The sequence below is a fragment of the Neoarius graeffei genome, chromosome 15, assembly GCF_027579695.1.
Source record: "Neoarius graeffei isolate fNeoGra1 chromosome 15, fNeoGra1.pri, whole genome shotgun sequence".
Lineage (NCBI taxonomy): Eukaryota > Metazoa > Chordata > Actinopteri > Siluriformes > Ariidae > Neoarius > Neoarius graeffei.
In genome coordinates, this window is record NC_083583.1 from 52412927 (window position 1) to 52428478 (window position 15552).

The window sequence follows — 15552 nt, forward strand, 5'->3', positions numbered from 1 at the left end:
TATATAAGGCTAACTCTTGGGAGAAAATAGGTTTTGGGTCAATGAAACGACACAGAACAAATAAATTACATAGGAGGTTAGAAAACAGCATCTCATTGTCAATGGGTAAAATACGTAAACCGAGGAAGGCCTCATACATCACACCATTGTGACTCCACAGCTGCTCTTTTCTTTCTCTTTTTTTTCACACTCATGTACTGACTGAGTGTCTGTTGTTGGCAAGCTGGCAAGGCAGACCATAGTCTGGGAGAAAGTGTGGGTTGTGGCCTGAGACAGGCCAGCAGTTTGGAAAGTTCAGTGCTACAGAGACGGGGAGAGGGTAGTTAATGTTTATATACACACGGGCTGAGAAAGGAAATGATTATGCAGTGAACTTTTTTCCTTCCCTTTACTCCAACCATGCAGTCCTTTGTGGGTTTCCAGGCCAAGCCAACCCTTTGCCTTGTCCACTATATCTCCTCCCTAATTTTCTCCAACCGCAGCCTCTCAATTCCTGCAGTCTAAACCTCCCAGTAATTCATCTGGCCATATTTAGGCAGGGGGAGGGAGTGAAGTCTCGTAATGTAAATAGAACTAGGAATAGATGGGAGGTGATGAATTAAAACTACTCAGCAACTCCTGTGAGTTAGGTGAGACCATCCTGAGTCTGACATGGGACCTCTGGAGAATGACTAAATTCCTTTTTGACACTTTGTCAATCCCTCGTGTGAACTTGTACAGACTTCCTGGGGTTTCTGGGAATAATATCAGGGAATACTGGCCATCCATCATCGAGTTTAGTCCAGCCTGGAGGAGCTCAAAGAACTTTGGGAGAATGAGTGAGACACAAAAAGAGGACAGCTCTGTAACCAGAGCTCAGGCCATCAAGCTGAAGCCAAGATCCTCAGGAGGGTCTCCGTGTGAATCCCCGAACTCAAAACAGTCTCCCCGCAACTCTCCACGCAACTCACCTCTGCTGTTCAGGAAACTTCTGATGAACCGCAGCATTGTTCTCCAGCGGCGCTTCACTTTGGCCCATACACCCAGGTATTGCGCAAGTTTTGCCCTCTGGGCAGATATTCTTCACACAGCATGGTCACCTTACTCATTTGATTTTAAATATGTACCGTAGTGCCTTTCTTTTGATCAGCGTCACATTACTGCTCTGCTTCTGCATATCATCCAACTTTGAGCATCAAGATGAAGCTTGCAGACACAAGACTCTGTGGTGTTGCTTAGGTAATCTGCTGGTAAAAGCAGAAGATGTGTTTCTGGAGTAAGCTGTTATGTGGAGCAAAGAAAAGAGCCTTTTGTTTTGTCTTAGGTTCAGAACTTTTCTTCTGCCTTAGGTGGTAGTGTTCACTAGGGACAGTCGATCAGCAGGCTCTGTTTTGCCCCACTCATCAGTACTTGGAAAAAAACAAATCTACCCAAGCTTTGTAGATTCCATGAAAGCTCACTAAACATCTCAAAATTAACATCATGCCTTTTAATATACAAGTTATTCGGAATAGTGAGATTAACTGCAGCGCTAACCTGGATGAAAATGCAATTTTTAGCAAATTATATACACAATTTCTTCAAGCAGTGGCACGTGGATTTTAAACCCTCAATTTGTGAGGGAATTTTTGATGAGCAAACGATAAATGTAGCAGTCCATCAATCTGTCTTTGTAGACAGTGTAACTACTCTTAGAGTTTACAGATGAGTGCAATTGTACAGATGTCTCTCTGATCCTCATATAAACATTTCCATTGCTCAGATGGTCTTAAACTGTTTCCATGGAGTCTTACATAAGAGTTTTTGTTTTTTTTTCACCGAGGTCATGACCAACAGATTGTCCAGAATGTTATATAGAAATGTATAATGCAACGTTTTTTTGAAAATGAGAACTATCTTTCCACTCGATGCATACTGTGTGTGTATATCATAGTAAGAAGTATCAAGATCAGTCATTCTGCTGATTTGTTCCCTTGTTATGCTTTACATCAGTGTCTGCTATCTCGACTCTGTATCTTAAGAGGCTTGTGTGTGTGTTTTGGCCTCACAAATCTACCAGTCTCTACTGCTGTGGAACTGATAGCTTTAGATAAGACTTGGACTTGTTCAGATCTTGAATCTTTCTCATACAAATCAGCTCCACATTATTTATTATGTACAAGTATTTTCATTAGTCATCAGAGACATGGACAAAAATGTCTGGAATGAACAAGAAGCAAAAGATTTAGAGGAAAACTGTTTATTGTTTATTGCATTAAGCATTCCAGTGCCTAGATCTCATTCTAAACTGGCCAGGGGACCAAAGGAGCTTCAGATCAATGAGATTTTAGTTGTGAATTAACAGAACGCAAGTGGATGATTAACATGTTCATTTGAAGGTGAATGAGATGAGTCCACAGGATTTATTTATTTATTTATTTATTTATTTTTAACTAGCTGTTTATTCTCTTGGTCATGTGCTTGAAGAATGTCTGGATTTGATATCACGGGGTGGGGGGGAAAGATCAGAGAGATAATTTGCTTTTTCATTCTCCTCTTGAGCAGAAGTAATGAAAAGATTTCTTTAAACTTGAAGATCAGTGTATCAATATTTTAGCTCAGGGGTTATAAAGAAAGACTTGGATTGCTGTACTTCACTGAGGGATGATGGTTGTGTATATTACATGGCAGGGCTACAATCTAATATCTATCCATAACTTAATACTTATAAACATGTTCATGGCAAACTATGAAGCTTATTTTAATTTTTTTCTTGAAAGAAAAGAAGAGTTTGGGCGGCACGGTGGTGTAGTGGTTAGCGCTGTCGCCTCACAGCAAGAAGGTCCGGGTTTGAGCCCCGTGGCCGGCGAGGGCCTTTCTGTGTGGAGTTTGCATGTTGTCCACGTGGGTGTGCTCTGGTTTCCCCAACAGTCCAAAGACATGCAGGTTAGGTTAACTGGTGACTCTAAATTGACCGTAGGTGTGAATGGTTGTCTGTGTCTATCAGTGGCAGCTGGTAGTCTTTCAAACAGGGGAGGCTGGTCGGTTACGATATTCCCAGATTTTAAAAGAAAAAACATCAATTTTGCCCATACTCTTGCCTCTGATCTGGCTGATTGTTGGCAGGGTCACAAACTGTGAAATAACAGGTTCTTTTGGCCCATTAGCCTACTGTCCAATATACATGATGGTGGTGTTGGGGGGGGTATATTTTAACATTTTATATTTTAAAATTGTGGCATGTTGTTTAAAAATTGATCATTATTGAAAGCAGCTCTTTGTCAGGAACCTCAGCAGCTGGGTGCCACACATTTCATTCAATGACACTTTTCCTATATTTTACTTATTTTGACTGAGAAATGTTTTATTGACAATTGTGATAACCCTTCACTTTTAATCCGGGTGCTCCGGTTTCCCCCACAGTCCAAAGACATGCAGGTTAGGTTAACTGGTCTGTGTGAAATGTTCTCGGCTGTGTTTGTGTTTAAAAATGTTTTCCAAATTGTAGCTGTGTTTAATTCATATCCAGAAAAATATATATTCCAATATAATATACTCAGAATAAACATTTTAAATAGATTCTATATTTTTGGCCCATCCATGACATATTACTAAAGTAGCCTATTTACTGTTGTTGATGTGGGTCACTTGCTGTTAGCCAATTCACTTTCTCGTACCAGGAGAGCTGAAAGGAACGAATATTATTCCCGACCTTTTTCACCAAGTCAATTTGAGGCGTTGGTCTCTTTAATTTTAATTTTTTCCTCGAAAGGAAGACTGGCAAATGGCTTCGCCAAAATTAAATCAGCAATGCTTGGCATCCGTGCGCAGCTTTCTTGCTAGCTGACTAGCCCCCTCAAGTTCAAGTTCAGTCACTCAAATAAACAAAATTTCTGGAACTAAGATAGCAAACTTGACAACACTATATTTACACTTTATTTACAATGAAAATATATACAAACTAAAAAAGCTGGTAGAAACCGTATGTAATGAATGAAATCGAAATGTAAGCTGATCTCTTACAATACACCACACCACTTGCGAATCCGCATGGGACTGAACTGAGATTCACCGCTGCCTGTCTATAGTTGAAACGAGCTGTCAATCAAAGAAAATATCCGGCTGCTTTCACCAATCACCAGTCTCCTCGTGGAAAGCTTTGCCATATCCCACCCATGTGAGCCTCGGAGTCTGTGGGCGGGCGTTTTCGCAGTATTTGTCCAATAATCGTCTTGCATTTTGAGATTGAAAGCGCAGAGCTCCCAAATGCCATTGAAGTCCACTGAGGCTGCGCTGCATCGCGCTGTCACGAGGGGGAAAAACTCACGCACACATTAAAGTTATAACGGAATGATTTCGCACTGTAGTTGGGTTGAGCACATAATGATTCTGGATCTGAAATAGCAATGTTATAAGGTCGGCTATAACATAAGCCTAGCACAATTCATCCTACACGATGTTCGTCATTTTTAGAGGAGGCTGAGCCTCCCTCGTTGTCTTAGATCAATCGCCCGTGGTGTCTATGTGTCAGCCCTGTGATGACCTGGCGACTTGTCCAGGGTGTACCCCGCCTTTCGCCTGTAGTCAGCTGGGATAGGCTCCAGCTTGCCTGCGACCCTGTAGAACAGGATAAAGCGGCTAGAGATAATGAGATGAGATGAGAAAAGAAGAGTTTCGCCTCTCTAGCTCATTTATATCACCTGGCCCTGGCCATGTCATCACTATTTTACACAAATGAACAGCGTAAAATAGTACAATGGCGTAAAATGGAGTTGTGTTCATTTTCAGCACGTTCTAACCAAAATGCAAATACACCACATGAAACGTACAGTTATACAAATCACAACTATATGCACACACCATTATAAAAATGTACCAAACCAGATAAACAAGACAACTCCAGAAAAGCACTCTCTCAGGAGAGAGCCTCCATTATCAGTGACCAGCTCCATTGTCAGAAAAGATAAAGGGGGCATTTGCTTCTTAAGGAGAAACTTAAACAGTGCCCGCTAAAGATAAACATGCTTGTACGAATGCTATATGTGTGTTTTAGCAGCTGGTTACTTTCTACTCTTGTCAGATAGGAAAGTGTTGCTGTAAAAAGAATCAGGTTCTCGATTCTGAGCAAATCTATAAATCAGGAGCTGACTATTTCCATACAGCAGCAGACAAGAATTATGGTCAGTGTACTGTAGAGACTTTCTCAGTATAATTGTTCACACACGTCTTAGTGTTGTTGTTAAGGTCCTTACTTGTGTTTTGCACATAAATAGAAGTGGAAGGAAGTTAGTTTGTTACTATAGTTACATCACCATTTATGGCATTTGTATTTCAACTAAGTATCATTAAAAATTAACACTCGTACTCAAGCCATTACATGACCATGAAAAAATATAAACTATGTACTACTTATATTTCCATTCGGGGGGCACGGTGGTGTAGTGGTTAGCACTGTCGCCTCACAGCAAGAAGGTCCGGGTTCGAGCCCCGTGGCCGGCGAGGGCCTTTCTGTGCGGAGTTTGCATGTTCTCCCCGTGTCCGCGTGGGTTTCCTCCGGGTGCTCCGGTTTCCCCCACAGTCCAAAGACATGCAGGTTAGGTTAACTGGTGACTCTAAATTGACCGTAGGTGTGAATGTGAGTGTGAATGGTTGTCTGTGTGTCAGCCCTGTGATGACCTGGCGACTTGTCCAGGGTGTACCCCGCCTTTCGCCCGTAGTCAGCTGGGATAGGCTCCAGCTTGCCTGCGACCCTGTAGAACAACCATTCACACTAACATTCACACCTACGGTCAATTTAGAGTCACCAGTTAACCTAACCTGCATGTCTTTGGACTGTGGGGGAAACCGGAGCACCTGGAGGAAACCCACGAAGACACGGGGAGAACATGCAAACTCCACACAGAAAGGCCCTCGTCAGCCACTGGGCTCGAACCCGGACCTTCTTGCTGTGAGGCGACAGTGCTAACCACTACACCACTATGCCGCCCTCAGGAAATTCTCACAAACTCAAATCACTACTGAGGATGTGGTTGGATTTTGCAGTATTTCATAAAAGCGAAGTCAGTTCCTGGAGAGGCATAAACCCTAACACCACCCCAACTGCAACTTTAACCCTGCTAACCTTTCCTGTGAACTGAATGATGCTAATCGTGATACAAGCATATATCTACCGATAGAACCATCCTGACTTCTATATAACAGTTATTCCATGAAATCAAGTCGTACATGAGCTGACAGCTGACAAGGTGCGTAGCACCAACTTGGCTCTAAGCCATGTATGATGAGATTGAGTGGAATAACTGTTTTATTCTATCCACATTCACTGGATTTTGAGAAACAGAGCATTTTTATCTTTATTTTTTGCAAATTCAATAAGTAAAAACTTTATACAAAACGTCCAACAAAATCATTTCTTTTTTTTAGCTAAAGCAATAAAATATTTTGCAAATCAATAAAATCATTTTTAATGAATATATATATATATATATATATATATATATATATATATATATATATATATATATATATATATATATTTTTTTTTTTTTTTTTTTTTTTTTTTTGTCAGGGTCCTGCATCACCCTGTTAGGGTTTATTTCACAATAAGGACCTGCTTGCTGTGCATTATCCCTTACTTAAAGGGGAACTGAAGTCATTTTTAAACTTGCTTTATTTCTTAATTAACGTGTTATTCAATTATGTTTTCGCTTTTATTAACCTTATAGCGTGACTCGTATTGGCATATTATATTACACTTATCAGCATTTTCAGTTTTTAGCCATGTTGAATGTAGTTCGTTTGGTCCACGGCAGGCGTCGCTTATCCGCGCGATCTTCACGAGGCTTGTGCGAGACTTCAAACGTGAAGTGTCAGTGCCGCCATTTTGAAAACTGTTTACACAGCAGCCAGATCGCCATATCATTCCAATTTAGATTAATTTCGAGATTTGCCAGCTTCATCAGTGATGAAGATTATTCCATACAACTTCGAACCAACATGGAGTAGAGAAGAGTTGGAAAGACGACAGGATAAGGACTAGTCCATCACGCTGGTATTTACGCCATTACTGTCGCACAATTAAAATGTGGCAGATCAGGCAGTTGGTGGGTTTTCAAAATAATAAATACATACATGTATTTTTGTGATTATGCTGAGCGCATTTCCCACATAATCCACACTAAGGTTTCGGACAGCACTATAAAATGGCATCCACACTATATAGTGCACAGGTTATAGTGAGTAGGGAGCGATTTTGGACACAGGGAAAACTTCCGGCTTGATTACGTCAGCATTCGAAGGAGGGCGTGCGCGCGTCTTTTGACAGCATTGGCAGATGTTGGTCACTGATTTCCGCTGTACGTTTTACTTCCTTCCTATGAAGTCTCACACAGGTCTCAGTGAATCTCGTTTACTGCCATTGCTTTGACATATGGACTGATGCATTACAGAGCATATTTCAAACACTCATAACTTGCTATAGCAGTGACGGTATAGCTGTCAGAAATGCATTCCTATAGTTTATAAAATGAGATAAATAGAATTTTGATCATAAAAAATTTGCTTTCAGTTCCCCTTTAACTTTATCATTTTGTTATGTACTTTCACTTTGAAATACCTTTCAGGATGGATGTGTTGACACAAGACCAGCCAACCCTACTTCAGCTTAAATCTCATTTTACTGTACTTGTTCCCACTGCTGTTTTCGAACTTTTTTCTTTCTGTTTTGAGCAAGTTTTTCCTTTCTTAATGAGACGGTTTCATTTCTAACAGTGTGTGTGTGTGTGTGTGTCTGGTTTAGTCACGAATTATGACGTATATATGACTGGAACACAGCTGTGCATCAGATAAAGGGAAAAGCTCAATCTTTTGAGTTCATCAGCAAATCTGTTTTCCTGACTAATAGACCTGCGGTTGAGTTAAACACAAGGCATTTTTTTCTGAGAACAGTATGCACAGGAGGTTGAGAAATGCCACTGGAATGAGTAAGATGGAGATTTAGGAGGGTTTGGAGATGTTTGCTCACGATGTCAGAGGAAAGCTGTTTGTTGATTATTTGTTTAGAACTGTTTGGATCAGTTGTTTGGCAGTATTCCTCTCTCAGATCTCCATCTTTATTGTTTGGAAAGGGCCTTCAATTTTTTTTTTTTTTATCAGGTTTGCTTTTATTTAAAAATCTAAATGAGCCAACATGGTTATGGTTAGGTTTAAGTGTAGGTCATGGGTTGAAAGTAATGAAATACATGTGCTCTCCTTACAGTACTTGAGTGCATGGTTCACTCTGATGGTCATTTCTGACCCTGTGTCCGAAATCACTCACTACTTTGCCATTTTGTAGTGCTGTCCGAATATATAATGAGAATTATTACAGTGGTGCTTGAAAGTTTGTGAATCCTTTAGAATTTTCTATATTTCTGCATGAATATGACCTAAAACATCATCAGATTTTCACACAAGTCCTAAAAGTAGATAAAGAGAACCCAGTTAAACAAATGAGACAAAAATATTATACTTGGTCATTTATTTATCGAGGAAAATGATCCAATATTACATATCTGCGAGTGGCAAAAGTATGTGAACCTTTGCTTTCAGTATCTGGTGTGACCCCCTTGTGCAGCAATAACTGCAACTAAACATTTGCGGTAACTGTTGATCAGTCCTGCACACCGGCTTGGAGGAATTTTAGCCCATTCCTCCGTACAGAACAGCTTCAACTCTGGGATGTTGGTGGGTTTCCTCACATGAACTGCTCGCTTCAGGTCCTTCCACAACATTTCGATTGGGTTAAGGTCAGGACTTTGACTTGGCCATTCCAAAACATTAACTTTGTTCTTCTTGAAAGGTGCCCTTCCACCAAAAACGTTTAATACTGGCTCTTTTTGAAATACCATAGTTCACTCCGAGTTGCATATGCATGCTGCATGTGAAAATGTAATTCTACTCCCATTCCCTGTATTAGCTTATGAAAGAAAATAGTCGGAAAAACGAGCGGACCAGAAAAAGCCCTACGAACTGATGTCACTTCGAAAATTAGTATTCATGGCCTCGCCCACCTTGGCTTGCGACCGCCCACGGGAAGAAAGTTTGGATTTAAGCGCGAGGACAGATAGCAGAGCCCATCTTGTCAGTAGCTCACGAAGAGCACCTAACAGCAAGCTGAAAACATGTCTGAACAAGTTCGTGCCTGTGTTATTTGTGGCAGTAACACATCAACGTTGCATGTTTGGGGAGGCTGGGACCTCCCCTGTGCGAGTTACAAGCGTTCAAAGTCGGGCTGGCACCGCCGACAGAAACGAAACCTAAGCGGAGCGCCGCGGCTCGCCTCGGGGTGAATTGTGTCCCAAAGCGCAGGGGTAGCCTGCCCTGGCAGCACTGGTTCGTTGGGGAGAGGGCAGAAGTCGCTGGCTGCCAAGTTTGGGGAGGCTGGGACCTCCCCTGCCCGAGTTACGAGCGTCCAAAGTTGGGCTGGAGCCGCCGACAGAAACGAAACCTAAGCGGAGCAACGTTGCAAGATAGAAGAGGTGAAGAAGAAATGGTTGGAATTTATCTTTGGAACACCACCAGCGAAGTATAATGCAACGTTAGTACTGTGTTCTGATCATTTCAACCACAGTGACTTTTCAAACTTCGGTGCTTTCAGTAGTGGTTTTGCTTCAAGGTTGTTTTTAATACTTGGATCTGTAGTCAAGACAATCGACCACCAGCTCACAAGCTGTAAGTAAAACACGAACTTTTTGTTCGAAGGTTTTTGTTACAAAATAGCATGTTCATATTCTCCACGTTAGCATGCATGACATGGTCACAAGCTAGGCAGGGATGAAAGTTTTCTGCTTTTTGGTGGATTTCCGCTTTTTCTGAGTAAAAAAACGACCTTTTTATATTATGGCAAATCCGTTGAGAATTTTTTTTTATTAATTTCGGGGGGTTGGGGTATGTTCCTTCATGCTGTTCAAACTTTATTAACTCCAACGATGTTTACACATTATTTGTAAGTCGCCATCTTTAATCTTGTTTAAATCTTGTGGAATGTGATGTAAAATTCGTGTTATCTACATTGTTATTGGTCAAAACATCGATGTCGAGACCATAATAGCCAATCAAAACAGTTTTTACAAAGACACCCACATCTAATTGTTCTGACCCACTGGAGGTAGCGTCACAGTGCTGTTAGCCAATCAGAGGTAACACGTTTACTGATTGCTGTTAGCCAGTCAGAGGTAACACGTTTACATGTCATGAATATTAATGAGTAAGAGCTGAAATCCTGTCGTTCTCCCGCCACCCACTCCTCCACCAAACTAGAACAGCCTGAAACAGGAGAACCACAGCATTTTTTTCACCAAAACTGGCTCACAGGGCATTCATTCATACTAGAGACCACCGCACAATTAATGAAAAAACGATGCAAGGAGACCTTTAACCATTCGTTGGTAGAACGACTTGTGTGCTTAGGGTCATTGTCTTGCTGCATGACCCACCTTCTCTTGAGATTCACTTCATGGACAGATGTCCTGACATTTTCCTTTAGAATTCGCTGGTATAATTCAGAATTCATTGTTCCATCAATGATGGCAAGCTGTCCTGGCCCAGATGCAGCAAAACAGGCCCAAACCATGATACTACCACCACCATGTTTCACAGATGGGATAAGGTTCTTGTGCTGGAATGCAGTGTTTTCCTTTCTCCAAACATATCGCTTCTCATTTAAACCAAAAACTTCTATTTTGGTCTCATCCGTCCACAAAACATTTTTCCAAGAGACTTCTGGCTTGTCCATGTGATCTTTAGCAAACTGCAGACAAGCAGCAATATTTTTTTTGGAGAGCAGTGGCTTTCTCCTTGCAACCCTGCCATGTACACCATTGTTGTTCAGTGTTCTCCTGATGGTGGACTCATGAACATTAACATTAGCCAATGTGAGAGAGGCCTTCAGTCGCTTAGAAGTTACCCTGGGGTACTTTGTGACCTCGCCAACTATTACACGCCTTGCTCTTGGAGTGATCTTTTTTGGTCAACCACTCCTGGGGAGGGTAACAATGGTCTTGAATTTCCTCCATTTGTACACAATCTGTCTGACTGTGGATTGGTGGAGTCCAAACTCTTTAGAGATGGTTCTGTAACCTTTTCCAGCCTGATGAGCATCAACAACGCTTTTTCTGAGGTCCTCAGAAATCTCCTTTGTTCGTGCCATGATACACTTCCACAAACATGTGATGTGAAGATCAGACTTTGATAGATCCCTGTTATTTAAATAAAACGGGGTGCCCACTCACACCTGATTGTCATCCCATTGATTGAAAACACCCGACTCTCATTTCACCTTCAAATTAACTGCTAATCCTTGGGGTTCACATACTTTTGCCACTCACAGATATGTAATATTGGATCATTTTCCTCAATAAATAAATGACCAAGTATAATATTTTTGTCTCATTTGTTTAACTGGGTTCTCTTTATCTACTTTTAGGACTTGTGTGAAAATCTGATGATGTTTTCGGTCATATTTATGCAGAAATATAGAAAATTCTAAAGGGTTCACAAACTTTCAAGCACCACTGTACACTGTGAAAAGTAGTGTACAACCGATGGTCACTAACCAAGCAATATATCCCATCATGCATTGCGGTCATGCTGAAAGAAAAAAAGTGTGTTGGGGTGAACGGACAGAGGAAGAAACACATTATAAATGGACATTCGAGCACAATTAAAAATAGTAAGAGAATAGAAAATAAGCTACAATAGAATAAAAGATAAAATACAAGAATAAAAGTTACAGTACAGAGTGAGGAATTAATTAAAAGCCTCAAATTTTATTTAATAAAAAGCAGCGGCAAAGAAGAAAGGATTCAGCCTTGATTAAAAAGAACTGAAAGATGCAGCAGACACAAAGTACTTTGTATTTATTAATGTTGGAAATACGTTCAGTATAATATGGATTTATCACAAAAATACTGTACATGCATGCGTTTATTACTTTGAATGAAAACCCGCCAGCCGACTGATCTGGCACGCTTTAATTGTGCGACAGTAATGACGTAAGTAACGGCACAGCGGAGCAGTGTCCGAAAGTGTTTTTTCATTTTACCAATGCGCTCACTCTATATATATGTCCTCTATATAGTAATTCCCTATATAGCGAGTAGGAACTAGTGAATGAGTGAGTGATTTCAGACACAGGGTGAGTTTTCTCAAATCATAGTACGCTTACTTAAGTTTTTTCAAAATCAAATATTTAAATAATATTGGCTGGCGTTGAGTGGTCTCTCAGATATATTCCATTCAGCTAGCAAGAGTTCAATATCATGCTAGCTGAATGGAATATAGCTGATATACCACAAAAAAAAGCCAGCCAATGTTATTATTATTATACAGTGGCATGCAAAAGTTTGGGCACCCTTACTGAAAATGTCTGTTACTGTGAATAGTTAAGTGAGCAGAAGATGAACTGATCACCAAAAGGCATAAAGGTAAAGATGACACATTTCTTTTCAGCATTTTCTGCAAAATTTGTGTATTATTTTTGTTTTGTGCAATTAATTGGAGAGTGAAAAAAGAAAAGGAACACCATGCAAAAGAGTTCTCAGGTAACTTTTACCAAGGTTCCAGACCTTAATTAGCTTATTGAGCTGTGGCTTGTTCAAATTCTTCATTAGGAAAGGTCAGATGATGCAGATTTCAAAGCTGTATAAATTCTCTGACTCCTCAAACTTGTCCCCAAAATCAACAGCCATGGGCTCCTCTAAGCAACTCCCTCGCATTCTGAATAATAAAATAATTGATGCTCACAAAGCAGGAGAAGGCTACAAGAACATAGCAAAGTGTTTTCAGGTAGCTGTTTCCTCAGATTGTAATGTTATTAAGAAATGGCAGTTCACAGAAACAGTGGAGATCAAGGTGAGGTCTGGAAGATGAAGAAAACTTTCTGAAAGAACTGCTCATTGGATTGCTAGAAAGGCAAATAAAAACCCCTGTTTGACTGCAAAAGACCTTCAGAAAGATTTAGCAGACCCTGGAGTGGTGGTGCACTGTTCTACTATGCAGCGACAGCTGAACAAATATGACCTTCATGGAAGAGTCATCAGAAGAAAACCGTTCCTGCGTCCGAGCCACAAAATTCAGCGTGTGAAGTTTGCAAATGAACATCTAAATAAGCCTGATGCATTTTGGAAACAAGTCCTGTGGACTGATGAAATCAAAATAGAACTTTTTGGCCACAATGTGCAAAGGTATGCTTGGAGAAAAAAGGGTGCCAAATTCCAGGAAAAGAACACCTCTCCAACTCTTAAGCATGGGTGTGGATCGATCATGCTTTGGGGTTGTGTTGCAGCCAGTGGCACAGGGCACATTTCATTGGTCGAGGGAAGCATGGATTCGAATAAATACCAGCAAATTCTGGAAGCAAGCATCACACCATCTGTAAAAAAGTTGAAGTTAAAAAGAGGATGGGTCCTACAATAAGACAATGATCCAAAACACACCTCAAAATCTACAATGGAATACCTCAAGAGGCACAAGCTGAAGGTTTTGCCCTGGCCCTCACAGTCCCCTGACCTAAACATCATTGAAAATCTGTGGATAGATCTCAAAAGAGCAGTGCATGCAAGACAGCCCAAGAAACTTGTAGAACTGGAAGCCTTTTGCAAGGACGAATGTGTGAAAATCCCCCAGGTAAGAACTGAAAGATTATTAGCTGGCTACAAAAAGTGTTTACAAGCTGTGATACTTGCCAAAGGGGGTGTTGCTAGGTACTAACCATGCAGGGTGCCCAAACTTTTGCTTCGGGCCCTTTTCCTTTTTTGTTATTTTGAAAATGTAAAAGATGAAAAAAAAATTGTTTTTGCTTAAAATATAAAGGGAATGAGTCATCTTTAACTTTATGCCTTTTGGAGATCATTTCATCTTCAACTTGCTTAACTGTTCACAGTAACAGCAATTTTGACCAGGGGTGCCCAAACTTTTGCATACCACTGTACATACACATTCCTTTCAGGTGTTCAATGCGTCTTTCTCTTTCAAAATTGTCTCAAAATCTTCCGTTTTTAATGAAGCAAACCTGGCAGCTATGTTTTTTACAAATTCTCACAGTTGCTCGCTAGCACGGAAGTTTTACGTCTCCGACGTGTGACGTCATGTTGTCTTGACAACTATGCAATATCGTAAACCATATTCAGTGCTCATTCTCCATTGGGTAGAGTAACGTAATACACATAGGATAAGCGATATGCTAACAATATTGCATGCTGTCAAACCAAATGAATGAAACCTGCTAGAAAGGAATAGAATACGTTTTTATTCCATTGAAAAAGTGTCCTAAATGTATAATTATCAACTTCATTGCATTCCTTTTTGATTATTGTTACAGAGCAAAAAAAAAATGTGTTTCATGAAGCCAATTAAAGGAGACTCTGTATGTATTTTCTTCTTTTTCCCACTTCTCTGTGGGGTTAACATGGATAGGTTGAGCCGACAGGGTTAAGAGCCTTGCCCAAGGAACCAACACTGGAAGCTTTGTGGTGCTGTGGCTCAAACCTCTGACCTTCTGATCTAGAGACTTAATACATTGCGCCACCACTGCCCCCAGGGTTTGTGCATATTTTAAATACTTTTTGAGACTCAACCTAAATAAAGCAGTTTCCTCTCCAAAGTCTGCACTTCAGGTGCCAAATGCTTCGTCAGTGGCAGCCATGTCTGAGACAGTGGAGACAGATTAGCATCGCTATCCCAATATATCAGCTAAGTTTTAAATGCTTCAAACGAAACAGCATGATACTGATCTGCAACTTATGCCATCCAAAACCCGTAGAGATATCACAGTTCCATATCAAACCTGCAGAAACATGTACATTTGCTAGCTGCTTTGTTTGTTGTGTTAAATATATCTAAGTGCTGCTAATGTGTAAGGGGCATAGACAGCCAACTATGGAGCGACACTATCAGAAATAGGGGTACAGTAGGAGTCCATTTCTGTCCCCCAAGGTATAATCTACATGAAGGTACCCCCTAAGGCTTATTATTGGACCTCAAAGTAACGATGTTTACCTTTTTAGGGCCAAAAAGGTACATATATGTTCCCAAACAGTATATAAAAGGTACAAATAAGTACTTTAGAGGGTCCTGCCCTAATGACAAGCCACTGTACCTCTAAAGTGACAATAATGTACTTTATTTTCTGAGTGTGTAGAAACATGTAGGAATTAGCATGAGCTAGTTAGCTAGAAAACTCAGCAAGCTACTGAGCAGCATTTTGGCTAAGTTTGCTAGCCAGGTAATGTTTATTTCCGTTACATACTGTTCAAGGTGGTGTTCATTTCAGCATAGCTCACATACACTGTCAGAAATAGGGGTACAGTAGAAGTCCACTTCTGTCCCGCTAGGTACAGTCTACACGAATATACACCCTAGGGCAGTGTTTCTCAACTAGTGGGCCGCAAAGCGCCATCTAATGGGCCACGAATTTTTTTTTTAAGTTGAAGCTAATTTTTACTCATAGTCAGGTACAATTCCTGGGTTGCAGCCGGCATCATATCCGCCTCATTAAGCTACGGTCACACTACAGCTCGCGATGCTTTGCGATGGGTTATCGATGAAAATGAGGCA

General features: G+C 40.7%; 1 protein-coding gene across 5 annotated transcripts in view; it reads left to right on the forward strand.

The window, feature by feature from the left end:
- The window catches only part of LOC132899574 (cAMP-specific 3',5'-cyclic phosphodiesterase 4C-like), a 198340-nt gene that overhangs the window by 84473 nt on the left and 98315 nt on the right, over positions 1-15552 (forward strand). The window contains exon 1 of one of the 5 annotated variants that reach the window (XM_060941585.1): positions 629-1026. The exons of 3 other annotated variants lie outside the window; for them this stretch is intronic. In XM_060941585.1, coding sequence (XP_060797568.1) covers positions 668-1026 — 359 coding nt within the window. In that variant the 5' untranslated portion in view covers positions 629-667. Of the gene's footprint in view, positions 1-628; positions 1027-15552 lie in introns of those variants that run through there. One more of the 5 variants, XM_060941586.1, reaches the window with a different exon arrangement.